General features: G+C 37.0%; 1 protein-coding gene across 1 annotated transcript in view; it reads right to left on the bottom strand.

Moving 5' to 3' along the window:
• Positions 1-26712, bottom strand: part of TTN (titin) — a 242357-nt gene that overhangs the window by 210205 nt on the left and 5440 nt on the right. Inside the window, exons 3-41 of the mRNA XM_054381468.1 lie at positions 26131-26418; positions 25268-25356; positions 24933-25177; positions 22990-23275; positions 22604-22747; positions 22001-22120; positions 20849-20980; positions 20124-20263; positions 19429-19585; positions 17429-17704; positions 17212-17331; positions 15994-16272; positions 15638-15703; positions 14925-15183; positions 14287-14347; positions 13961-14173; positions 13150-13292; positions 12266-12471; positions 11914-12144; positions 11137-11381; positions 10213-10436; positions 9910-10074; positions 9638-9806; positions 7509-9199; positions 7138-7419; positions 6584-6850; positions 6172-6444; positions 5802-6065; positions 5443-5703; positions 4661-4921; positions 3899-4162; positions 3546-3806; positions 3100-3360; positions 2395-2655; positions 2171-2312; positions 1913-2078; positions 1485-1716; positions 647-931; positions 425-550 (exon numbers count right to left, since the gene is read on the bottom strand). Coding sequence (XP_054237443.1) covers positions 425-550; positions 647-931; positions 1485-1716; positions 1913-2078; positions 2171-2312; positions 2395-2655; positions 3100-3360; positions 3546-3806; positions 3899-4162; positions 4661-4921; positions 5443-5703; positions 5802-6065; positions 6172-6444; positions 6584-6850; positions 7138-7419; positions 7509-9199; positions 9638-9806; positions 9910-10074; positions 10213-10436; positions 11137-11381; positions 11914-12144; positions 12266-12471; positions 13150-13292; positions 13961-14173; positions 14287-14347; positions 14925-15183; positions 15638-15703; positions 15994-16272; positions 17212-17331; positions 17429-17704; positions 19429-19585; positions 20124-20263; positions 20849-20980; positions 22001-22120; positions 22604-22747; positions 22990-23275; positions 24933-25177; positions 25268-25356; positions 26131-26418 — 9555 coding nt within the window. The remainder of the gene's footprint in view (positions 1-424; positions 551-646; positions 932-1484; positions 1717-1912; positions 2079-2170; positions 2313-2394; positions 2656-3099; positions 3361-3545; positions 3807-3898; positions 4163-4660; positions 4922-5442; positions 5704-5801; positions 6066-6171; positions 6445-6583; positions 6851-7137; positions 7420-7508; positions 9200-9637; positions 9807-9909; positions 10075-10212; positions 10437-11136; positions 11382-11913; positions 12145-12265; positions 12472-13149; positions 13293-13960; positions 14174-14286; positions 14348-14924; positions 15184-15637; positions 15704-15993; positions 16273-17211; positions 17332-17428; positions 17705-19428; positions 19586-20123; positions 20264-20848; positions 20981-22000; positions 22121-22603; positions 22748-22989; positions 23276-24932; positions 25178-25267; positions 25357-26130; positions 26419-26712) is intronic.

Genomic DNA, 26712 nt, shown 5'->3' with positions numbered 1-26712 from the left:
GATAAAGATTGAGGCCCAGTTTCAGTCTGTTTGTTCAGTTAATTGACATGACACTGTGTGTCATCTGAAGCTTATCATGTTCATTTTACATGATAATGCTTTTCCACCATAATACTCCATGTTTTGAAACTACATTTTACTCAGTGACAGTTTTCCCACATCAGTTAGCATTTGAAATATTGAGAAGTTTCCAAACACAAGTTTTTGAAAACATATCTTCTTTGCAGAAATGCTTAATGTTTATGATTGATGCTGTCTTTGACATATGACTTACTTTACTGATAGTTGTCAGTGAGTAGCACTCAGCTGTGTGCATATATCAAATAAATGAACTTCTGGGGAAGGGCTGATCTCACCACATATACAGTTACTTATTTCCCAAGTTCAAGATGAAAACTTTTGAGAGCTGTTGCATTAAACTCACCTGTCCCAGTCACTCTGCACTGAAAACAAGCAGACTGTCCCTCGGATGTAACAGCGTCACGTAGTGGTGTTATGATGGCAGGTGGATACACTGGCACTTCTAGCTCAGGAGAAACAACTTCTGGGACTAAAGGATAAGAAAAAAGTCATTTATAAAGATGAAGGCCATGCACATGTTGACAATCTAGTTTCGCAGACACTGTTATGAACATAGGAATCTTACTTTCCACTGAAAGTGAAGCTGAAGTTGTAGCAAGTCCATAGTCATTTTTTGCTTCACAGGTGTACACTGCTGCATCTTCAGGGAAAGTTTCGATCAGGAGTAGAGTATATTCTTCTGCATCATGAAGAAATTTGCACTTGAAACCTGGAGAAAGCTGTTGGTCGTCTTTATACCAGGAAATTTTGGGTTGGGGTTTGCCTGATATCATAGCACAGAAGCGGGCAGGTTTGCCAGACTCCACAGTAGTTGGCTCTAGCTCCCGAAGTATTCGAGGTGGCTCTGGAGCTGCAAATTGAGAGCAGTGGTGGTGGGGGAGATAGAGAAGGAGAGAAATCAAAAATCCCATTATTGGTATTTATCAAGGATTTAAGAATATTAGCAAGGATTTTTATTTAATTTTTATAAATCTTATTATTCCCAATCTTGCATGCCCATAATAATCTACCCATTGATACAGGGGAAATGATTCAGCAGCAAGTGCCGTAAGAAAATTATCTGTGTTATCGTGTTTTGTGGCAAAACGTGTCCAACAATTATTAGGTTTATCCCTCTGAGAAAGCCTATATGTCCACATGAACAAATTGGTTTTATTTAGACTCGAGAATTTTCTGGTCTAAATAAATCCAGTGGGGAAAAAACACCTGCTATAGCATCTTCATCAGCCAGTTAGCTAACTCAGCTAAGCAAGAAACGTCCATGTATGTGAGGATTTTGGTAATGTTCCAGACATAAGATTCTCTTTGGATTTTTATGTTTTTCACTGTCAGGGTTAGAATTCCAGAAAAGCTATACAGACCGGAAAAATGCCGTCAAAGCCTTTTTTTGTGGGGACACATACCATTCACATAGAGAACAACGGAACTCCTATTCCGCCCTGCAACAAATGTATATTCTCCTGCATCAGAGTAAGTGGTTTCAAAGATGGTCATTCGATGAACTCTCCTTTCCACCACATAACTGTATCTTTCCTCATATTGGAAGTTGATCTCAATGCCATCCTTGTACCACTGTGGTTCAATGTCATCTTCATTGACCTCAAATTCAATTTCAGCTCTTTGTCTCTCAATGACCTTTGAACAAGTAGAACAAATATTAGAAACAGGGTTTGTTTTTATACATGGCCCCACATTCCAGTTTCCTAGAAGACGACTCTGACTTATAGACTTTTGTTCTGAGACTCTTGATGGTTAGATAGCATTGCACTTCCTTGCATTAATCTTTGACTGACAAAGTTATGACATATTTATTCTTCTCTATAGACCATACCTGAATATCTTTATGGGTGCTTCTGATACGAATATCACGACCTTCAACAATCAAATTGGCACTGGATGTGTTTCCACCTGCTACTACGGTGTACTGACCAGCATCTGACATTCTTGTGGAAGGAATGATGAGACGATGGACATATTTCTCTCTCTGAATTTTCATCCTAGGTACATCAGAAAAGGAAAAAAGCAAGTTATTTCCTAGGCGGAAATATGTAGCAAATGTCAATATGGTGTAGACATTGATGACATTTACCTGTCACCAATCTGGAGTTCTTGTCCATCCTTCATCCACTGGACCTGAACATCAGGTTCTGAAATTTCACATTCAAAAATAGCCCTCTTCTTCTCCACAACCTTGATATCTTTAATATGTTTCCTAAAATCAATGTGACGAGCTAGGGAAAAAAAAATAAAATGAGTGCCACAATGCTGTTTAAGCTAGCAGAAGTCACTTATACAAATCAAGAGGGCAAATACCTTCCACAAATAAAGTGGCAGATGAAGCTGCTTTTCCAGCAACAAACGTGTATTCTGCAGCATCACCAAAATGTACATTCCTTATGGAGAGGGAGTGCGTGAGTTTCTTTGTTCGTATCTGGCATTTATCAGTTGATTTTATTTCTACCCCATTCTTCAGCCATTTATATGAGATACCTTCATAGTTAACAGTAACTTCAAATGTTATTGTATCTTTCTCTTCAGCATTGATGTCTTTTAGCATGGAGGTAATTAGGACGGCTAAAAGAAAAGAAATTAACATATGGGTTTTGTTCGGGTTTGTGGGTTTCTTTTGTTGTTGTTCTATTTTAGCTATAATTTAAACACATGTTAACTGGATCAGAAATGTTTTAAATGCTTTAAGACAGAGTCTGATTTTTGGTAGTATTAAAAGAAAGGCTCTGTGCCTAGAATTAATACTATCAATTAAATTTCCCAAAACTTCTGGATGACATGGGAATACAAATTCTATCTCTTATGATTATGGTGACTTGGTGTTTATGCATGCTGGCCTAAACAGAAGAATCTGGGATCCAACTATCAAGTTCACAGGTTCTAGATCTGTTTTTGAAATGTAACTGAAGCTGTTTGGAATTGTATACAACAGTGCTAAATGGCTGCAAATGCCTGTATTAACATGAATCATTATTGCTAAATATTATAGTTAATTATATTTTTACATACGTTTTACGGTCAGAGTTGCACTGACTCTGTCATTTCCACAGACAAATGTGTATTCTGCAGAATCTTCACTGCTTGTATTCATGATATTGAGTTGATGGAGTTTCCCTTGGACCACTATTTTGAACTTTTCACTCATTTCAATCTCCACACCATTTTTCAACCAGACAGCAGGCACATTGAAATGAGACACTTCACACTGAAAAGAGGCTGTTTTCGTCTCGGGGATCTCAATACTTTTCATGGTCTTTGTGATATGTATGGCTAGGTGGAGAAAAAGGTGGTGGCAGGGAGAAGACAAAAGAAAAAAAAAATTAAGTTAGTATTCATGGAAGATTGGAAGAAAACCCAGAGTGTATCAGGCTATGAAGTGCCAGGTAAAGGTGTCCAAAATATGAGTTGGTGTAGCAATACATGCAATTACTTTCTTGCAAACTTAAAATACTTACATTCAACAAACAGTTTCGCTTTACACTCAATTTGCCCGACAAGAGCCGTGTATTCCCCAGCATCATCAGGAGATATGTCATGCAGCATAAGCTTGTGAACTTTCCTTTGAGAGATTATCTTGCATTTATCACTTTGTTTAAGCTCAACATTTTTATGGAACCATCGTACTGGTACAGTATCATGGGATACACTCAGTTCAAAGGAGACAACAGCATTTTCCAAAGCAGTCACATCCTTTGGCTTTTTGATGATCTTGACAGCTTGAGGAAAAAAGTCAGCAACACTCAGCACTGTGTTTGATTTGAATTTCAAATCACACATTAAAGCAAATATTCAAACAAGATTGACTTACTTTCCACATGAAGTCTGGCATTTGCTCCTATCTTTCCAAGCTTAAAGCTATAAACAGACTCATCAGTGACAACACAGTTTTTGATTTTCAGTGTGTGAATGGTTCCTTTCACTGAAATTTCGTATTTGTCACTTGATTCAAGTTCAACACCATTTTTAATCCACAAGGCTCCTTTCACATCAGGGTGGCTCAGTTCTACACTGAAAACTGCCTCCTGTGTTTCTGTCACAGTCAAGTTCTTTAGTGTTTTCTTTATCTTAACAGCTAGGGAAAAAAAATTGACAAACCAGATCAAAATTAAAAACTATAGTAAAGATAATAATTTTAATAAAACTGCATCATGGTGCTTAAAATTTATAATCTAGTGGTGCTTAATTTTACAATCTAGCATTTATGTACTGATTTAGTATCTATGTACTGAGTGTCTACCAAAGCAGTATGATTGGAGCACAAAAAAACCCAAACCCCTAGCTTGTAGCATCCATGAGAAACAGGGATTTTTATTTGATAAGTTTGCTACATAACTAGCAAGAGAGAATTTCTACCTGCTCACCAGTAGCTTCAATAAAATGTGTGTTTTATTAAAATACCATGCTAAATTCCAAATATGGAGATTCCAAAACACAGTAAGTTTTTAGTACCTCAGAAAGTGCATCATGGTATAAAAATATTTTTAAAAAATGAAGCAAGATATGCTTGTATCTTAGGGCTTGATCCAAGACATAGGGAGTAATGCTGGGCTGAGCTATAAAAATTACTGACCTTCGACCTTCAGTTTGGCAGACGTCTTTGAGCTTGCTATTTCATAGCTATATTCACCCATATCATCCAGTGTTGTAACAGGGATATTGAGCCTTCTTTTTACACCATCAGATTCAGCACGGTAATGATCTGTCAGAGATAACGGTCTACCGTTTATTAGCCACTGGCCATCTGAGTCAGGATTTGCCACCTCACATTCAAAAACAGCTGCCTGGGATTCAGCCACAGTCAGGTCAGTGAGAGGTTTTGAAATGGCGCCACCTGTTGGGAAGCAGAAGCACATATTTTTGACATGATCGACTTTCCCTCCCTAGGGAAATGAAGCCACATGAAAAGTTGAATCTGAAACTGTTTGCCATTTGCGGCATGATTGCAGACACTCTTAAGATCTATGAAGAATCAAGACTGGAATGTGACTGGAATATGACTTGAACAGCAGTCAAAGATGTTTCTTACTCCTATCCTAGATGTATTTATTATATTTATTATCAGCACAGGTATATTTAACATCCTAGATAAAAGCCTTCTCTTTTACATTAATTACACCAAAGCATATTACATCATTCCATACTATGGATCTGATTTAGCAAAATACATTAGAACTTGCTTAAAAGCTTTATTTAATTCATATTATACCAAGAAGAGTATAGGGAAGAAAAAAAAAAAAAAAGTTAAGTTTTAAAAACTACAGAAATAGTAAAATCACTACAATTATGAAATACAGTCCATTGAGCACTGCTTTTAAATCACAGTGAAAAATCTTTAATATTAATCCTACTAACCTGCTACTATAAGCCTTCCAGATGTTTTCTTCTGTCCAGCATGAAATACATAATCTCCTTCATCATCTTTCATCATCTTCACCACTGTCAATTTATATATTTTGCCATGTGCTTCAATTTTATATTTGGGACCAGCCTTTATCTCTCGGCCTTTGAAATGCCAAATTACATCAATCCCTGAATGGGAGAGCTCGACCTCAAAGGATACATTCTGTGTTTCAGTGCAGGTGATGTCATGAAGACCCCTAATAATCTCAATTTCTATAAAAAGAACACATTACAAATATTTTGCTTGTTTCCATATTTTTGTGTTTAATTAATAATTTCACAAAGAACTGTGTATGTTAAAGGAAACCTACCTTCAACTGTGACGTTGCAACTAGTTTCAACTTTGCCAACCATTAGCTTATAACGTCCTTGATCTGATGCATGGGTTCTGGTAAGCACCAGTCTCTGTTTATTGCCTTTACATACAGCTTGTATACGTTCATCAGGCTTTATTTGATGTTCATTCAGGTACCATTTGGAGGAAGACACATCAGGTGCTGAAACTTTGCATTCAAGGATAGCTTTTGTTCCTTCAACTACATGGAGATCTTTTAGAGGCACCACTATTTCCACACCTGTCAAGTCACAAAAATATTCATAATGAGAAAGACATGCTTTTAAGAAGCAATCCTAAAGGACCCAAAAATCAAACACATCTTCAAAATCATGATAATGACTTACTGTATACTGTGATCTGTCCAGTGGTTGACAGTTCAAGATCAGGAACACTGAAAGAGTAAGCTCCGCTATCTTCCTTTGTTGCATCTTCTATCAGCAACATGTGTGACTGTTTATCCAACACTATGTGAATACGATCACTCGATTGAATTTCATGACCATCTTTCATCCAGACACCTTCTACATTTTCTAGGGAGACTTTAACTTCAAGCTGTACTATATCTCCCTCACAGACTTTTTGATCAGTAAGTCCTTGAAGAATAGCCATGGGACGAGCTGTGGAATGAAATTAATTAATCGGCATGACAGATATGGAGAATATTGAGTATTAAGGCAGTATACGATATAGTGATATAGCTATATGGTTTAATACAATCTATAATATATAGACAATATAAGTATTAGAAATGCTTACGCTTCATCTTCAGTTTGCAGTGAGTTGTTTTTCCATCAACAACAAAGCTATACTCTCCTTGATCATCTTTACTGACATCTTTAATAGTAAGGGTTTGGCGACCACGGCGGGATGCAATCATATATTTATGATTAGAAGTGAGTTCAACATCGCCATGATACCATTTGCCTTCCACGTCTTCTGGGGAAACCTCACATTCAAGTTCAGCTGAGAAGGATTCTGGTACTTCAACATCCTCAAGTTCTTTAATAAACTCAACAACAGCACCTATAGGCAAAACCAATTACATTAATGAAAAAGTTTGATTAGATATCTCTGGTGAAAACATTTCTTATAAAATGAGCCTAAAGAAATTAATATATGTGTGTGGTAGCCATTTTCAATAAATACATCTCTGAAATTTCATACTAGGTTCCAAGAATACAAAAGCCACTTGTACTTTTCTTAGTGCATTAGTTTAGGTGTTAGTTTGTCTTTGTGCAATTGTTTTGTTTCTTCCTGAAGCAGATTTCACTTTAAGAATACTGCACTGCACAGAGCTGTGTGCTTCTTACCTTCAACAGTAAGTTTAGCAGTAGTTTTTATGGATTCATCTTCTACCAGCGCACAGCTGTAATCATCATCATCAGACTTTGCAATTGTTAGTACAGAAAGAAAATGAGCCTTTCTGTCTGAGTGCATCCTGTATTTGTCTCCAGAATGAATCTCAATTCCATCCTTAAACCATTTCACTTTGACAAAGGGTTCTGATGTCTCACATTCAAACGTTGCCATGGAGTCTTTCTCTTTAGCAACCAGATCTTGCAACTTCTGGGTGAAGCTGATTAACTGTTTGGCTGTGCAAAACAACATGCAATGAATCAACAGTGCACTGACCACATAAACTTAGCACACTATGATAAGCACTAAAGAGAATTTAAATTACCTTGTACTAACAGAAAAGCATGGCTAGAGATTTCACCAGCTATATTGACTGCTTTCACCATGATGCTGGCAGAATCATCAGAAGTCACATCTCTGATGACTAGTTCACAGACGTTATCTTCAGGCCAGTACCAATACATACGATCAGTCCTTTCAATCTGCACACCATTTTTGAACCACTGGCACTCAGGGTCTGGTTTTCCCACCACTCTTACACGGAAGTGTGCATCTGTCCCCTGGGGTACTGTCTGGCTTTGAATTCGTTCAAATATCTTGGGAGCCTCCATGCTTGGACTAAGCTCAACTTTCTCTGGTTTGAATGTTGGAATGGTGATTTTGCCTTCAGGAGGAAGCTCTTTCTTCTCTTCCTCTGGGATCTCTTTGGTCCAGTGAAGAAGTTCTTCTTTTGTCTTTTTTAACATTTCTTCGTAAGATTCATCCTTTTTACGAGACTTCAATTCCACAGCAGTGATGGCTTCATAATAGCCCTCTTCTGTCCTACGCTTGAATTTACTACGCAGCTCTTCAGATTCCTCTGAAAGCTTCTCATGAGTGATTCTTTCAGCCCTTTTCAGTTTCACCACTTCTTTGGTTGTTGCCTCTGCAGGTTTGTCTACCTTCTGTACCTCAAAGAGAAGTTTTCCAGTTTCTGTCACTACAGGCTCATGTTTGGGTTCAGGAGCACGACGAAGAATGGATCTGAAGTCTTCCCTCTGCTGGATCTCAAGTCTCACTTTATGCTCAATAAAGCCTTCTGGATTCTCTGCAGTGACTTTCACCTCTCCTGTGTCATATGATTTGCAGTCCACAATATCCAGGTAGTGGATTCCATCATAACGGAGTCTGAACCTTTTGCTCTTACGGATAAGCTGTCCATTGAGGTACCAGTTGACCTTGGGCAAAGGATAACCAGTTACACGGCAGCGGAATCGTGCTGTTTCACCTTCTAGGACTCTTGCAGGTTCAGGAACCAAAACAAGTTCTGGTTTTTGTTTTTCCTTTTGGTCCACTGCAACTGCAGGAAGAGCACCCTCATGGGCCATTCTTTCTAACTCTTCAATCCGCTGCAGTCCCCTTCTGCCTTCTGGCAACTGGGATTCTTCCACAAGGCTTTTCTCATCTTTCACAATCAGAGTAGCAGATGTGTGGTCTGTGCCATATTTGTTAGTTGCTCTGCAAGTGATAACTCCGCTGTCTCTAGAATAAGCTACTCCATAGTCTAGGCTACAGTATCCAAATTCATTGATCATGCGGAGTCTGTTGGCTGCTTCCAAGGGTTTGCCATCATGCAACCACTCCACCACCATGGTTGGGTCACCAATTGGTGTAAGCCTGCACTCAAAGTGTGCTGGTCCAAATTGTTTGAGCCTTAAAGATGTGAGCTTCTTCTTAAAAAACGGTTTCTGTTGCTTTTCTTTGTCATAGAGATCTCCTTCCTCCCATTGCTCTTGACCATAACGCAAATGGAGAGGCTCTAACTCTGGTGCTGCAATCTCTTTGGCTTTATAAGTTCCTTTTGGAATGATTAATTTCCTTTCTGGTTCAGGTTCTACGTGCTCAACTTCAACATTTACTTTACATCGAGTAGTGTCCCGCCCAGCTTTATTGATAGCAGTAGCAGTATACCATGCAGCGTCTTGCCTGGCAGTAGATTCTATTTTAAGAGCAGCTGCTCCTTTGGTTCCTTCAATCCTGAAATAAGAGAACGATTTTTAAAAAACTTCTTTGCATGCTCTTTATGTTTATTCATGTTTATGAGTGTAGCTCCTAAGAATCAGATAAAGATAATACAAAACAGTTTTACATTCAATGGCAGTTTTGCCTGTTGAGAGTTTCAAAAGCAGAGATAAAGAAAGGTTCCCTAAATCTCTGTTGTAGAACCATTGAGTTAGCAGAATACAAAATGCACAAACACACAGTCTGGAAAAAATTAAAGAAGTCCTACAAGATCTGTTATATCTCTTAGCCTTGCTGCACTGCAAACACTATTAGTAGCATTGTTAACCATTAGACTGAGACTGTACTGAATGCCTTCTACGGAAACAAGTGTATTCAACACACGATAGGAGGCACTTTGCAGAATGGTGATTATTAACTCCTTTAGTATTTAAACAAAATAAAAATGCTTACTTTATTTTGGGGTATTTATGAGGTACAATGATGTCACTGTTCTTCAGCCACACAATGTCAGGATTAGGGTTACCAGTGGCTTTCACTGCCATCTCCAATTTAGAGCCCTCCTTTACACTAACATTCTTCAGCCTTTCCACAAAGTGTGGTCTGACTAGGTCTTCCTTAGCTGAAAGAGCAAGGGTAAGTTATCATGAGAAGAAATGGCATAACCATTGCTTTTAGTAAGAAACACTCCTCAGCCTGCTAAACATAGCATGCACAGTAGATACCTTCCACAGTTAGTGTCATTGAGACTGAAGCTTTGCCTGCCCTATTCTGAGCAATTACAGCCCATTCTCCAGAATCATCAGGCATAGCAGGAACAATGATCAGTGACTGTGTGCCATCTTCTTTAATCACTATTTTATGGGTGTAGTCATTAATCACTTGTTGACCTGCAGATCCACACAGAAAAACATACAAACAAACAAACAAAAAGTTGCATTCAAAATGGTGTCACAGCAAGCTATAAACTGCATATAAGATTTTTTTTTTTTTAAGATTATTTATTGATTAAAATGAGGCTGATGTACCGTTATGGAACCAATATGTCTCTGGCATAGGTCTGCCAACAACTTTTAAGTCAAATCTTGCTGTCTGCCCCTGGGAACATTTAAATGATGTAGGCTTCAGAACAAAAACTGGCTTATATAGTCTTTCTAGTTGTCCTTCATCAGTTTCTTCTAATCTGCGTGCTGGAGAACGAGAAGGAGAACTGCGAGCAGGAGACCGGCTTGGAGAGCGTGGAGAAACAGATCTGGAAGGAAAAGATAGGACAGATGTGTATGTGGGGTCATATAGCAGTGGGTTGACATGATAAACACAATTCAACTTTGCTTTTGGCATTTTGTTTTAAAGTGGTTAACCAATTTATATATGCATTAAATTGTGCCAAAATTAATTTTTATTTGTAGCAAATTTTCTTTATGTTTTAGACAGCAAGTTTAATAGTTGAATAGTATTAGGATACACCATAGCCAGGGAAATTTTTGGCTTTTGCATACTGTACAGATATGAAGCTAAGTTTGTAATATGTTTGTGCATATGAGTATGTATATATGATTACAGAACACAGTATATAACGATGTTGGAATTTTTCTGTTTCAATGGTGGGAAACAAGAGCTTCACACAGTACTAAAACTCCAAGAACATAATTAATATTAAAAAAATCCCACATGAGTACTTAAAGAAATAAATACGTTTACTGAGGTTATAAATCTGTGTCTGGGGATGCATGTGAATGATGGTATTCTTGAAGCTGCACTGCTCATTAAGAAGGCAAATCAGACAAAGAGTTGGGACATTAATCAATGTAAGCCATGAAACTGTTATTTAGAAATTCTCTAGAGCTATGCAAACTCCAATAACTTAGGCTGTTTAGCTTCTATGTAACGAGTTTGTGAACTATCACAGCAGACTGAAGTCTCATGAAAGTTATATATCACCATGTACTTACCTGTATCTTCTCATAACTTCTGGTCCTGGCATGTAACCTGGAGCTGCAGTGGGTGCAACAGGCTCAACGTAGAGTTTTGACGAGCAAATGGCATTTCCTTTCAAATTACTGGCAAAGACAGTATAAATTCCTTCATCTTCAGGTAGAACAACAGGCAGACGCAGGCTGGCACTGCCATCTTGCAGAACTTCGATGTGGTAGCGCTCTCCATGCCTTATGCGCCTGCCGTCTTTGTACCACACAATCTATATGGAAAGAAATAGTGGAATGCTTTGTGTGCTCTTCTAAAGACAAAAATCCAACAATGGCTCATGCATACAACATGTTACAGCTTTCTATTTTATAGCTGATGTACTGCCATAGCCCATTAACATTTTTACTTGAAATAAGTAAGACATTAATGTGTTTTTACAGTAGCCTGAAACATGAGTTTTGGAGACAGAAACAGTCAGAAAGCCCATTTTGATAAATACCAAAGTGATCTAGAATGTGCCACTGCACTCCCTACTTGTATGGGCTAACTTAGAGATACTCAGAAGCAAGAGCAACTTTACTGTTAAGTCTCACCTACCCCTGAACTGGCTAACCAAGCTAACACTGTTCTGTTAAAGGACAAACAGATAATTCAGCTTGATATCAAAAGACTGGATTTCCTTTGAGATTTTCTGTTTTCTATACAGAATATAAGATATCTGACAATGAGATGTTAAAGTATTTTTTAAGTAGAGCACAAGATGGTTTTTTTAGATAGATTAATGTCATACAGGTTTGGAGTACCTTTGGCAAAGGATATCCAGTTGTCTTGCAATGGAAAGTAACTCCTGTTCCTTCAAAGGTTCTGTAATTCTTTAATCTTAAATCAAATCCTGGTTCTATCGCTTCAGATTCAGAAACATCAACCATCATCACCTCTCCATCTTCTTCGAGAAGTTCATCTAAAGTGGTCTTAATAATTCTGAGTTCAATTTCCTTGATAAGTCTTTCTTCAAAAGAGGAAATATGCAATTCCTATATATAAAAGCAAAAGCATTAATTCTGTGTCTCAGATAGTCAGCTTGTAAAGACGCAATTAGTACTGTGTACTGGTAAAATGTCAGTACACAAAATTATTATGTAGTGGTATACATACTTCATCTTCTACAAAAGTTTTGACCATCACTGTGTCTTTCGCCATTTTCTTCCTAATTAGGGCTTGTTCTTTTTCATATTCTTTTTCAAAGTCACCATATGAAATAGCTGGGGCTACCTCAGCCACTTTAGGTTCCTGTACATATGCAGTCATCTGAGTTTGGTACATCATTTCTTGTTGTGATTTTATGTAGGCTTCGTAATCAGCTAAGAATTAAGAACACGTTAATTTTGGTAAGTTTTTGTGGAGATCACCAGATTGAATAGAGAAAATAAATACAAACTACATTTACTGTTTTGGGTTTTATGCTTTTGTTTTTGTGTGTGTGATTCAAGCACAGGTTATGTCTGCTTAGACAATAATATTCAAACAGCAACAAAATGCAAAAAAACAATGCACTCGTGTGAGCTTTATAAACATGTAAAAGATTTACTGTGCTATTATTTTAGGTGTTGCAGTTCTCAGTGGAAACACCTACAGAGACTATTTTACATTTTCTTCACCATGGCTCCACTTCCTGCAAATTTTATAGATTTTTACAAAGACAACTGGGAAAAAAAATAAAAAGCTTTTTCCCCATAATAGAGCAAGCTATTAGTTGATTAATCTCCTTTCCTTACAGCAGCCTCTAAATATTTTATGTTATGTAGGCTGTTGTGGACATCAAAAGAGTAAGATTCACATAGTTACAATTCTAGCAAAGAATGTATTTCAAGAACTTGATGTCAAATACTGTTTTTCAGAAACAGAGCCACCAGATCTCCATTTACGTTTCTTCAATTAACCAAAGCTTCAAAGAATTTGCAGCACAGTTTAAAATATTTTTTTATTTTTAAAGTTATTTTTAAGAAATATTTGCCCCATTTCTTCAATCTATAAAGTACCTTCTTCTAATAAGGAGACCGTTGCAGAAGCTTCTCCATGTGTATTACGAACAACAATAGTGTATTCTCCGGCATCATCGGCAAAAGTCATGGAAATTTCAAGTTTGCATTCCCCGGTTTCTCTTTTGTAACTCACTTTGTATCTATAGAAGAAAAGAAAGTACAAGCTCTCCATAATTCTGATGAAGAATGTTTTTAGTTAATTTGCTTTTAGTTATACAATTAATCAGAATTACTTCTAACTTGCAGAAGAGAAAAGAGTGATATCATTTGCAGGCAATTCTCACTCAGGGAATCCGCACAACAGTGTAGGAGAAGTAACCATGAAACTAAAGTACAGGTCTCCTTTCTTACTATTAGCTCTAAAACAAATGAGACACAAACAGCACACTGAACTATCAGAGATCTACTTATCAGACACTGTGCAAGGAGCACATCTCCATATGGATTATTACAGCATTAAATGTTTCAAGAATCCTACAAACATTTTTTTTTCTCTTCTAGAAAGCAACGCTTTCTATAGACAACACTTGCATAAAGAGAATAAAACAAACATTAAGCTTCTTCTTGATTTGCCTTTAAGGATATGTAACACTTCTCATTTCATGGTCTTTTGAATATTTGTGTAGGAAAACGTAACTGCCTTGTAAAGTCTCACATTAAGACATGATCCTATGACTTTTCCATTGAAAAGAAAATAATTTACAGAAATCAGTGATATTACTTGACTCAGCATCAGTAATCAAAATTATGTCAATTAAATATTCTTTAAAATAGTTTAAATACTTTTTGTACATTGTATTCAAAGTACCTGTAGCCAGTCGTTAGAGGAACTCCACCTTTTTTCCAGTAGACATGTGGCTTTGGGTTGCCCCCTACTTGGCATTCAAAAATAATGCTCCCACCTTCAATTAATTTATGTACTGTGGGTTTTCTTATGAAGAAAGGAGGTATGGGTTCTCCCAATACTTCCTCTGCTGCAGCAGACACATCTTCCATTACAACGTCCTTTGTCTCCACATAGCTGAAATAAGATTCCAGTGCAGGTTAGTGAGCTGATGTCTGAAGCTCTTATAAACAGACTGCAAGAAAATAATGCTCACAGTAGAAGCAGTTGGTTTAGGAAAGTAACTTTACCGTTTCTCTTCTGTTACAGCCTTCTCAGAAATGGTTTCTCGAGTTTCAATTTCTTCTGAGACTGCAAGGCAAATATGATACAGTGGGGTTTTAAATATTTTCATAATATTTAAGCAGTGAGTTCAGTTAACAAAAAGTGAAAGAAAGGTTAAGCAGCTAGCTATCTCAGAGAGCCAGGTACTTCCACTAAGAAAGCAAGTTAAGAGTCTCCACTGGACTATAACTGACATTTTCCTCATGTTCTTACAGCCATTACTAGCAGACCTGGAATACAAGTGAAGACATATATTCTACTTGGGAGCTGGCAAAATGTTCGTTGCACTGCAAGTAATATGAAATTAACAACATTATAATCTTCCTACACTGACAAGAAGAAGTGGCCTCAAGTTGTGCCAGGAAAAGTTTAGACTGAATATTAGGAAAAAAATCATCACAAAAAGGGCTGTCAAGCATTGGAACAGGCTGTCTAGGGAAGTGGTTAACTCACCATCCACTTCAAAGTTGTGTAGATATGGTTCTGAGGGACATGGATTAGTGATGACCTGGCAGTTCTAAGTTAACAGTTGAACTCCATGATCTTGAAGGTCTTTTCCAACCAAAATAGTTCTATGATTTTACAATTCTGTAAATATACTTACCTTTCACATGTAAGTGGCAGGATGTGCTGATACTCCCAGCCTTATTGGTAGCCGTGCAGGTAAATCTTCCACTGTCTTCTGCAAAGGCTTCGCGAATCACAAGGCGAGCAAGCCCTTCTTTGAAAGTGATCTGGAAGTCCATTGAGCTCTCAATCTTGTAGTCTTCCCTGTACCATGTCACAGTAGGCTGAGGATGACCAGAGATACGGCACTCCAGTGTGACTGATTCACCTTCTGTCACAGTCTTATTTTTGAGGCCCTGTATGATTAAAAAAACCCCACCAAATTAGTATCCCAGTCAATGTATATTTTCACTACTAAACAGTCATTTAAATAATTAAAACCTATTTTAATCATAAGTCTACTTAAAAGCAGTGTTCTCTTCATCAGTATATCCAGGAAAAAAAACAATCTGGGATCTTTGAGCATTACTGTTATTAACAAGAAAATTAAAACTATGTTTATGCAGACCAGAGTGAGATACTCTTCCACTGTACCAAAGGCCAATCTACTCCATGAGACAATTGTGAAGAATGACCCCCATAACAGACATGGAGTCATTTGTATCAGAGATAAATGGTATGGGTAAGTCTAACCCAGAATTAAAAAGATTAAACAAAACTGACTTTTCATGGTCAGGTTTCCAAAGATAAAGGAATACAAAAATGTGTGAAAACAGTGTAATTCCCTTAATCTACATATAAATTACTTACTGAGACTAAGGTGGGTGGAGTAGAAGGGATTTCTGCAGGCACAGGCACTCTGGCAGTTTCTGTCACCTAGATTTAAAGCAAAGTTAATAAACATCTAACAAAGCCAAGGACTTTGCTGTCCTTAAAAACAAATCAGCCAAGAATTTAGACAAGAAATTAGGTAAAGAGAAATCTTTGCTTATCATAGGCATATGCTAGGTCCTTAGAAGGATTCACGTACAACAACAAAGAGATAGAAGTCAGCAGAATGATGTAAAAGTGGAAATTTGTGATGAGGAAGACCAAACAGGTGAGGCTATGCCACATTTTTAAGATATAAGTCAGTCAAAGTGACAGAAATTTTCTTAATAACATACCTTTGCTTCACCTTCTTTCCGCAACACCAAGTGTTCTTCCTGCACTGCTTCACCTTTAAAGCTTACACCTGTCTCTCTAGTTTCAATATCATAGCGACTTTTATAGGCCTCAGCAGCCTCTCCAAAGGGAAACGGTGGTGAGGCAGCTGGCTGTGCTTTTATCCTGACTTCATGTGGCTTTAGCTGAGGTGGTTTCACAGGCTTGGTGATTTTTTGCACAGCAGAAGTAGTTGATAGTTCTTTTTCCAGAGTAGCCATAGCAGATCCAGCTATAGAAACCTATGGAACAGAAGAGAAAGAGTTACATCTTTGCAGTTCTCTCATTTTCAAGGGAAACAGAACATGCATAGGCACTAGTTGAGTCCTTAGTTATTAATTTGTTCACACCACCAAAGATATATAAACAACACCGGATTCTAGTTACAGATTGCGGCAATAGAATATCAAGATATAATATCCTTCAATTATTTTATGTATCTAACACTCAAATATTTTCTTTTTATTTTAACTTTGGAATTTGATCTTTAAGTGGACGAGAAGCTCTTAAGTGCAACTTGAGAAATGTCCTTTAATTTTATTCACTTGAATAAATTTTGCTTTCAATTTAATGAGTTGATACTGCAATAAACAGTACTAATTACATAACTGTCAGTGATAAAAATAGCTGAAAGATTTCAAAATATTGTTTTAGGTGTAATGACTTTGGAAAATCTTAATCTTTAAAGAAAAGCTATTTTAGGTAATTCTTATAGTGCTTAATTATGTTGGAAGAAAAAAAACAGTTCATTTTTAAAGTTCAAGTGAAGAGAGATAATATGCTTGAATGAAATATAAATTAAATGGGAATTTTTTAATATTATGTGAAGAAGTTGAACAGAAGAATGGAAAAAAAAAACACTTAAAAACCAGGTGTTGTCATATTATGTAGTCTGGATTTTTTTCTGTTTCAAAAACTATCTTAATATGTAGTAATCTGCAAGGACGAAAGAAACAGTTTCTAAATGTGCTAGAGAAGAGATGCATACAATAAGATTGAAGAGGGATATCTCTGCTCAGTAGTTAAAGTTGTCAATAAAAACAACTGAAGACAGCATACAAGTGTTCTTGATTTTTGTAATGCAACATACTGGAGTGGGAGGAAAAGCCAAGTGGAATGGGTGATCTACCGGTTGTTATAAATGAGCATGCTGTTCTGCCTGGATAGTTTCCATCTCTTACCTCATATGTATGATCTGTTTTAGGAACAGCAATTTTGGAGACTGTGAAATGAGGACTCGCTGTGCGGGGTCGCGGGTGTTCAACGTGAATTGTTTTCTCAGTTTCTGTGGTTCTTTTTATCTACACAAAGCAATGAAAATGTTGAGGGTGTGATGCTAAAACAGATTTCACTGGGACATAGCTTTTGGAAAAGAAAGCAATGTAAACTGAGTCTAACCTCTGTTGATAAACTAACTTCCTTCTTTTCAGCAGCTGAGATATGTTTCTCAGGAGGAACATAGACAGTTTTAACTTCTTTGGTGACAACATGACGTTCTGCTGGGGCCTCAGCAACATGGTCTGTTACAGTGTGCTCTTTATAGCCATATTCCAAAGTTTTCTGCTTTACATAGGCTTCATCTGCTTGTTGTGTTTCCCAGGGTGATCGGACACGTGCCTGATCAACTGCTGCAACAACTGTAGCTACAGCTTCAGCTCTTTTTTCAGCTTCAATCTACACATAACATAGGACAATTCATACAAATATTTATCATAATACTTGCATAAACGGCAAATATTTATAAATATGATGCTTAGGAAAGTGTTTTTGAGATGAAGAGAGTACAGATACACAAAAGTAATGATGTGTCAAATGTATTCACTCTGCAGTAAGTCAGTTCGAACACAGACATTATTTTAAGCTCTATCTATGCATATTCAGAACGTACCTATGCTAATGTGCTTTATACTTACCAATATTTGCATGCAGGCCCACTTTATAGTCCCATTTATGGTTATTTTTCTAAGAGTATGGCACATAATTTTAAAGTTAGTACGCTCATTTGGCTCTATATAACTGGTAGATACTACTAAAAACCTAAAGAATGTGTCTAGCATCTGATGTGAATGTATTTACTATGGAATGTAGTCATACATGTTTTTTACTACAGGCATATCTGTTAATCAGTGCTAACCTATTTTACATCATTTTACAAAAGAAGGAAAACTGAGTTAGCAATTAACTAATTTCTGAGCAGCCTGACTCCTGAGTGAGTTTTGTATGCTATACTTTTAAAAATATTTTTCATGAAAGTATTTCATGAATGCACAGTAGTGTTTCTAGCAAAATAGATAGACTAACTAAAAGCTGTGGGTAACTAAGCTATTCTTCCACATGAGACCTCCTGACTGTATTAGAAAAACTTTTCTATCCAATTGTCAAAAGTAATAAACTGGGCAGATTTGAACAGATGTTAGAGTTTTCGTTAAGAGCAATACAATTCAAACCTTAATACAGAGAGGTTGTTTCATAATCATAAAATTGCAAGGAAACATCTTGCAGGAAAAAAAGATTGCAGACTCAGAAATTTTAAGAAGTAAACATTATTTGAAAGTCATTGTTAGGGAGTAAGACTTCACAAATACATCTGACTACAGTCTTAAAAGTGGCATTTTTTAACAGAGTTAAACATAAATCTATGTATAACTAGAAACTTAATCACATTGACTGTGTTACTTCATCATTACAATCATTATTCACTTTGGCCACAACAACCCCATGCAGAGCTACAGGCTGGGGTCAGAGTGGCTGGAGAGCAGCCAGGTGGAAAGGGACCTGGGGGTACTCGTTGACAGTCACCTGAACATGACCCAGCAGCGTGCCCAGGTGGCCAAGAGAGCCAATGGCATCCTGGCCTGCATCAGGCATAGTGTGGCCAGCAGGAGCAGGGAGGTCATTGTACCCCTGTACACAGCACTGGTTAGGCCACACCTTGAGTACTGTGTCCAGTTCTGGGCCCCTCAGTTTAGGCTGTCTACAACTACCTGAAGGGAGGTTGTAGCCAGGAGGGGTTTGGTCTCTTCTCCCAGGCAACCAGCACCAGAACAAGAGGACACAGTCTCAAGCTGCGCCAGGGGAGGTTTAGGCTGGAGGTGAGGAGAAAGTTCTTCACAGAGAGAGTGGTTGGCCATTGGAATGTGCTGCCCAGGGAGGTGGTGGAGTCACCATCCCTGGAGGTGTTCAAGAGGGGATTGGACGTGGCACTTGGTGCCATGGTTTAGATAGTCATGAGGTTTAGGGTGACAGGTTGGACTCGATCTTTGAGGTCTCTTCCAGCCTTCTTGATTCTATGATTCTATGATTATTATCAGGAATTTATTTGAGGGAATCCTTATTGTCCCAAAGTAGCTTTCACAAGGTGAGGTTTGCAGATAATACAAATTGTAACTGTTTTTCACATCTTCAAAAGCTATAGTCAACCACCATAAAGCTAGATGAATCTGTTCTTGCTTGGCTGTAATTTCTTCTCTAGCTCTGGACACAGTGAATGATGTTTTGGTTTTATCAGTGGCCATTATTTTCAGAACTACAGGAGTTTTCTTAGCTTCCCTTTTATTTTATATATTCCTTAGATTCCTTATTTATTTTATATATTATTATAGCAGAAATAAAATATTCCACTAAATATGACCTAGAAAGCCATTTGAACAATGGGAAAGCATTCCAGAACAGGAGCAGCAATGGAGAATTAAGGGGTTAGAACCTTGTTCACGGCACTCAGCTCCGTGTTACATGTTTACCAATAAGTATTGTTAACCTCAATGCCTATTTGAACAATAGCAATGAGTTTTGTTTTTTTTAAAGGGAGTGTGTGTGGGAGGGCGGAGGTTAAAATGCATTTCACGAGTCAGCCAGTCCATTCCAAAGGTCAGTCAAAAGACAATTACGGGCACTCCATTAATAAAAAGTTAGGAGAGAAAGATAGAGGTGGAAGATTATAGTTTAATTAACACCGGTTCTAAATGCTTGTAAGCGGAATAAATCTTAGAAAAAATGAGTTGAAAATGTATCATTAGTATTTTTTGAGGGACACATAAGGCTTGTAAAGAAGAGAGGATAAAAAAAATCAAATATGGTTATGGTAGTGCTATTCACCTTTTGATGGGCTATGCGCACTTGTTCTTGTTTGGTAGAAATTCCTTCTTTACTTTTCATTATTATGACCGGTGGTTTAGGTTTATCAGTGGTCATTACTACCTTAGGTACAGAAGGTTTCATATCTTCCTTTCTCATCTAGTTTTCATGGTAAAGAAAAATAATAGTAATCAGTCGCACCTATAGTCAAATTTTTTGGGGAAGCAGGGTAAAGATTCAGAATGCTTATCAATAAGAAGAAAATGTCACCTGAGAAATGGAATATTTCATTTGTACAAACCAAGTTATAGACTATTTTACATGCTAGGAGAATGAAGTCATTTTGCATTAATCTGTATGTGAATTAAAGAAAACTTGTCCCACTTGCTATTTAATTGTGATATGGGTTTCATAAAAATTGAATAGGACTGACTTAATATTTACTCTTTCACTGGTTAAGTCAAGAAATAGATTCATTCAGTCCTCATATAAAGATGAATGTCATTAAATCAAACTCCATGCATAAGCATCACATCATGAGAGATAACCATTACAATTTGTCTTCAACAATCTACTTTGGATATGAAATGCTGGGCCTGTTTCTGGCATGATTTGCTTTGTGTTATATTTTGTAATCTTTTCTCCATAAAGATACATAGCAAAGATTTGTAACACATTTGATGAAGAATGAGGTTTTATAATTAGAATATAACAATGAGTTAAATATTTGTAACATTTATTTACCTTTTCGTGATCAATCTGCACTTGTCTGGTAGATATTTCTTGTCTAGCTCTTGATATTGTTTCTTGTTCTTTGGTTTTGTCTGTGGCAACTGTTACTGTGGGTACTGGAGTTTTCTCTGGTTCTTTTCGTACCTAGATATTTACAAATAATGGAATTTAAGTTATATATTATTTTAAAATATAAGGTATGTGATTTTCTATATATTTGTAAAAGAGGATACAAATGAAAGGGTGAAAAAGGTCAAATTCTGGATTTCAAAATCATCTAGACTGGAAATAACGACATAAGCAGACTTTCTATAAAACATATATACATTTAGCATAAAGTAGTAAAACATTCCACAAATGCTAGCTTTGCTACTCCACAAATGCTTGCTTTGCTACTGAAGGTAGTAATAAAAAGAATCAGATCAGAGGAAAACTGTCCTGCATCATAACTGGCTTGAGTAAGTGTAGGATATTAGAAACAAATTTTAGGTAACTTTCACTTTGCAAGAGGGTTGATTTCTGTTTCTCAGTACTTTAAAGATAAGTTACATGTTCTTTGCCCACGTTTCAGCTGCAATGCAAATGTAATATTTATCTCTAGAAGTGGATCTTCTATTAAATCACATTTGTCTGATAAAACACATAATAAATAATTTCAATTCCAATCACTCAACAGTATTTTCAAAATTTAATTCAATGCAGAATGAGTTTTTCCTCTTCTTTCTGCCCTACTGTGCTGCCAAAAAACAAAGCAGGTTACAAATGACAAGCTTAGAAACAAAAATCAGGATTAAAAAAAAAACCTGGAAATGGAGAGGTATTTCCTACATACCAATTCTTTAAATGATTGAGAATACTGCCTAGTAAATCACTCTACCATGTATAGAACATTTTTTCCCCTAAGTTAAAGTTTTTGCAAGCTTAGCTATCTTCTTTTTTATTCTCAGGTATAATGGAAGTGAAATAGAAAAGGAAAACCAGTCATCAACAAGGAGAGAGAGGAAAATTATAACGATATGAACTAGAAGACCGAACCTATGTAAAAGCAAAACCCCAATATTCTGGTATGTCATTTGTGTTGTTCACAGGCATGTCTTTTTTTATGAGATATTAGGTTTTTGAATGACCTAGGATATGACAATCATAGTTAATATCTGTATTCACCTTCTCATGAGAGATGTGTCTTTGTTCTTGTGAAGCAACAATTCCTTCTCTAGTTCTTGATATGGCTGTTTGGTTTATGGCTTGTTCACTGGCAACTACTACCATTCCCTCCTTTCTCATCTGATTTTAATATCAACAAACAAAAAACCAAAGCTTTAAAACTAATTTTAACAAACTGATCATCAAAAGAAAAGAAGAAGAAAAAATATGAGAGGATCGCAAGCAAAGGAAGAGTACTAAGGGAAAATTATTTTATCCCAACGGGGAAATTATAAATGAGATATTAGAGGAAAAAGTTCACCAGTGTAAGAATAATGTTAGAGAATAAATAACAAGGGTGAATACAGGATTGCTTTAATAGATGGTACTCTTAAACTAAAAAACTGTTTGAGAATAATTAGTTCAACCCCGCTATGGTGGAAAACAATGGAATAAGTAATCCACAAACATTCCTTTACAGACCAGATGCTCTGTACAAGTATGCATGCGTTTGCAGTGCACTGGGTAACATCTTGTTAATTCTTCACAGTGAATCATGCCTTGTTTGCATGTTGTATGAAGGGATAAAGGGAAAATTGTGGAGTATCTATGCTCTATTTCTACCTGCTCCTGAATGTGGACTGCAGTCATTGCTGTCCTTTTAGCAGTTTGCTCTACAACACCTGGAGCTGGTTCTCTCACCATGGCTTGATCCACAGCAGCAACAACCGTAGCAACAGCTGCTGTTTTTTCACTGTCCTTTCTCACCTATATTAGTCACATCAAAAGACATGTTTTCATGTTTCACATACATTCAGAAGAAGCACAAAACAAGTACAGAGACAATGTTGCAAAGAAGTGTTTAAATATTTGCAGCAGAACTCTAACGACAGCAGATACACACACTTTTTAATATGCAGCCTCTCAGATTCCATTTAGCAGATCTATTCAGCAGAGGTGAGTTCACACTTAGAGCAAATCCAATGCCCTTCATAAAAAATAGACTTTACCTCTCTAGCACCAGCTGCAGCGTCACTAGCAGTAGCACCACTAATGGTAACTTGGTCTTGGACCCCATATCTCCCCTCCCATCTTTCTTCAGTTCTTATTTGGGTAGTGCTTGTAGAAACTCTTGTTTCTTTCATCTGGGATTCTGTGGTTGCAACATATCCTTCCTGCTTCCAAGGGGGAAGGACTTCAGCCCCAGTTGTAACTACGTGTGGTTTGCAGATTGGAGATGGTGATTTCACTGGTCTGATAGGTGAGGTGGAGATTCTTCCAGCAGGAGAAACTGATCTAATGAAAAATAAAGTATTACTATAATTAATGCAGTGTCACGTGACAACTACTATATAAACAGCTTTAGCCTGAACTTGAATTCATTCCCCATTTAGGGTATCTTCAGTATGTTATCACTTGATTTTGAAAAAAATTTTGAGGTATTCTACTTGCAAATTACACTTACTGTTTTTTAACATTATACCTAATGTGTACTTTTGTCATACTTATTACTGCAACATATCTTGTAGTAGCTTACTAGCTACTGTAATAGCTGGTTTTCAAAAAGAAATAAAATCAAGTGTCAAAGGGCATTTCACTCAAGCACATATATTTAAAATATACCATGCATTTCTATTTATTCTATCTTAATTCTCCTCATAAATATAACACAGAAGGTCTTACAGGTTGTGGCTACTGTGTATTATATTTGTGATTTGGTCTCTGTAGACAAACAAAATGATTAGTGTAACCACCCTTGGTAAAACATTAAGCGGCAGCCACCTAGCAATAACATAACCATATCTACTCCTGCACTCCATCTCATTTTCTTCCATGTGTCATCCCTATATGTGTTCAGACTCCAGGCAAGCCTCTGTTCAGGGCCCATGTTTTTTTCCCCATACTTACATTGAAATTCCGAAATTTCAATCCCAATCCTAGCAGTTTTGAAAACACATTTTTTAAAAAAGCTTTAACATACTTTCTAACCTAGATTTTATTCGAGAGGAATTTTTTTAAAGATGTATTTCTAGATAACATTAACAAATTTCATCGTTAGAGGGCAGCAGCATCAAATTAATGCTTAGATTTATTACCTAATGTACAATGCTTCTAAAAGTGATTTGACTAGTAGGAGAGCTAGACAAACGTCTAGCTCTATGTGCACTCTAGGTGGCAATATTGAGTCATTCGTGCATCTGTGCAGTTGCCCGTTACTGTTTCTTCCTGTCCTTGCAAGTTATTCTCAAGGGGGCAAAATTCATCAGCATACTTAGCTCTAGCAATTTAAATAGGGCTCTTCAGAGTACCCAGCTAGAAGATGTTCCTTCCATGACACTGGTGCTTCAGGATGCTGAAGCTACAAGAATTCCAAAGCAATTTATCTGCCTCTCAGCACAGACCTCCTGGGATCTCTTAGACCACAAGTACCGCTCTTCAATCACTAACTTTTCCTCTCAAGACTCTTTACATAGCAGAGTTAAATTAATTTTCCCATAAACATATTTACCTTGCCTATCTTCAAAACATTACATCCACAGTCATTATTATTACACATAGAATGTGTTCATGTTTTTTACATATCCTTCCACTCAGTTTGCCACTCAGAGTGCCACTGCTCTTTCCTCTGTTCCTCTAAACCAATTAATGACAAATTGTTCTACTGTTTTCTTTTCTTTCTTTATGAACTCGGAGCTCTGAATGCTACTTCAGCAATCAAATAGCATTTATTCCCTAAAGGATATTCTTCTATATGGGAGAGGAAATTTACATAACAAGCATGCACTCCTACAGCAGTGGCAAATATAGCACAATATAGCTTACCATCAGAACAAACTCAGTCCGTATTAAGTCAGTGCATTCTTCCATTTTATGCTATGCTCTCATTCTACAGCGTTACTGCTGTATGTGGGGATTCAAAAAGCAATCTTGTTTGAAACAATAGTAAGTTTACCTTACTGGTGAGGGTGTTGGTGCTCTGACATGTCTTACGGGTGACGGTGATTGTCTAACAGGTGATGGCGATTGCTGTCGAGTCATTTGTGCTTTTGCAGCGATTACTGGTGGAGTTGGTGATTTTGATGTAGGTCTAGGAGGCATTCGTGGAGGTGCTTTGTGTGGGAGCTGTTGGCCTGTCACACCTTCTATGACCATTTCAACACTTGTAAGTGATCTGGCATCAAAGTGGGTTTCAGTCTTCTACAATGAAATCAAGAAAACAAGTCTGAGATACTGTAGAAGTAATCATCCACCTTTCAGCCTTACCTGCTTTGTTTTAGAAAAACATACCTTTTCAATTCTGGCTTGTCTTGTTTGTGAAATCTGAGCAGTCGAAACAATTGTCTTTGTCTTTTTAGCAGGAACGGCTTCTTCCTCACCTTTTGGAAGAGAAATCATGATCAGAAGAATTGCATATGGCAACAGACAATAAGCAGTTGCAGAAATAAATGAATGGTCAATTCCAATTATCTAGAAATTTGTATAAACAACAGAGAAAGAACTAAGAAACCATCTGCTTACCCTGCAGTATTAATAGACAGATAACTGTGAAAACAGTGGAAATATTTCTATATTACTATGTCATTAGGGAGACAAAAACCCCAACCAACCAACCAAACAAAAAAACCCACAAAAAAAAACACAAACAAAACAAAACAAAACACCCCAACCCCCCCACAAACAAACAAAACAAAACACGTTTATTGTGGATTCTTCAAAATCAGTCAAATGACTACAGAATGGAAGCCTGACTGAGGTGAAATGCAAGCAAGACTGCACCGAACAGAAAAACTCACTGCTACAGTTCTCTAAGAATTTCCTCCTTGGCAGGCTCAGTTAGAAGACCACATACAGTGATCCAGCCTATCAAGGCTAGCTTTCAAATACAACTCTGCGAACACACAGAATGAAATGAAAGCAACTGCATCCTCAGTTTAAAGGTGGTTCATTCTGGAGAAAAGGACCTTTTAAATTCTTAGACAGAAATATTTGACCAATTTCACTAAGGACACTGCTTTTTCACAGCAAATTAGTAACTCTTGAGAAAGAGCTTAAAAACTAATTTACTGAATAAAACTTTGATGAAGTAGTTTGCAATGTATTACTGCAATAATAAATCTCATTTTCATATGTTGGAACTTATACTCCGTTACCTTGAATTAACAGTTCGGCTGTTGAAGTAGCACGTCCCACGTTATTTGTAGCATTTACTGAATAGGTACCGGAGTCTTCAGGGTATGCTTCTGCAATTATTAAGCTGTAAAGGTCTCCATCTTGTAAAATTTGAAAATCGGGGGAGCTTTGGATTTCTACTCCATCCCGATAGAACTTCACCACAGGTGTAGGGATTCCAGTCACTCTCACGTCAAGTCGAACTTGACTTCCCTGCTTTGCAGTCATGCTCTGTAGTCGTTGTGAGAAGTTTGGTGGTGCTGTTCCAGCTGCAGTTTTATTGAAGAAATAAGTAGAAAAACAATAACTTCAGTTTAAAAGCATTGTAAGGGCTAGATATTCACATTACTGGAAGTTCACAAGTCCTTTCTCCTTCACATGCTACTAACAGACAATATTACCTTCTCAAACATTCAAAACATTAGGAGCTGATTTGCCAAAATTCAAATATCCTTAAGGTCTTTCATGTGGTTAAATTTTCTTATATTTCTGACTATACCCATGATTGCAAATGTTTCTTGAATTGGAGATACACTGAACATAACTACAGGTAATAAGCACAA

This window comes from Indicator indicator, chromosome 5 (genome assembly GCF_027791375.1).
Source record: "Indicator indicator isolate 239-I01 chromosome 5, UM_Iind_1.1, whole genome shotgun sequence".
In the NCBI taxonomy this organism is placed as follows: domain Eukaryota; kingdom Metazoa; phylum Chordata; class Aves; order Piciformes; family Indicatoridae; genus Indicator; species Indicator indicator.
Note: the sequence above shows the minus strand (reverse complement) of the source record. Positions and strands in the feature narration are given on the sequence as shown.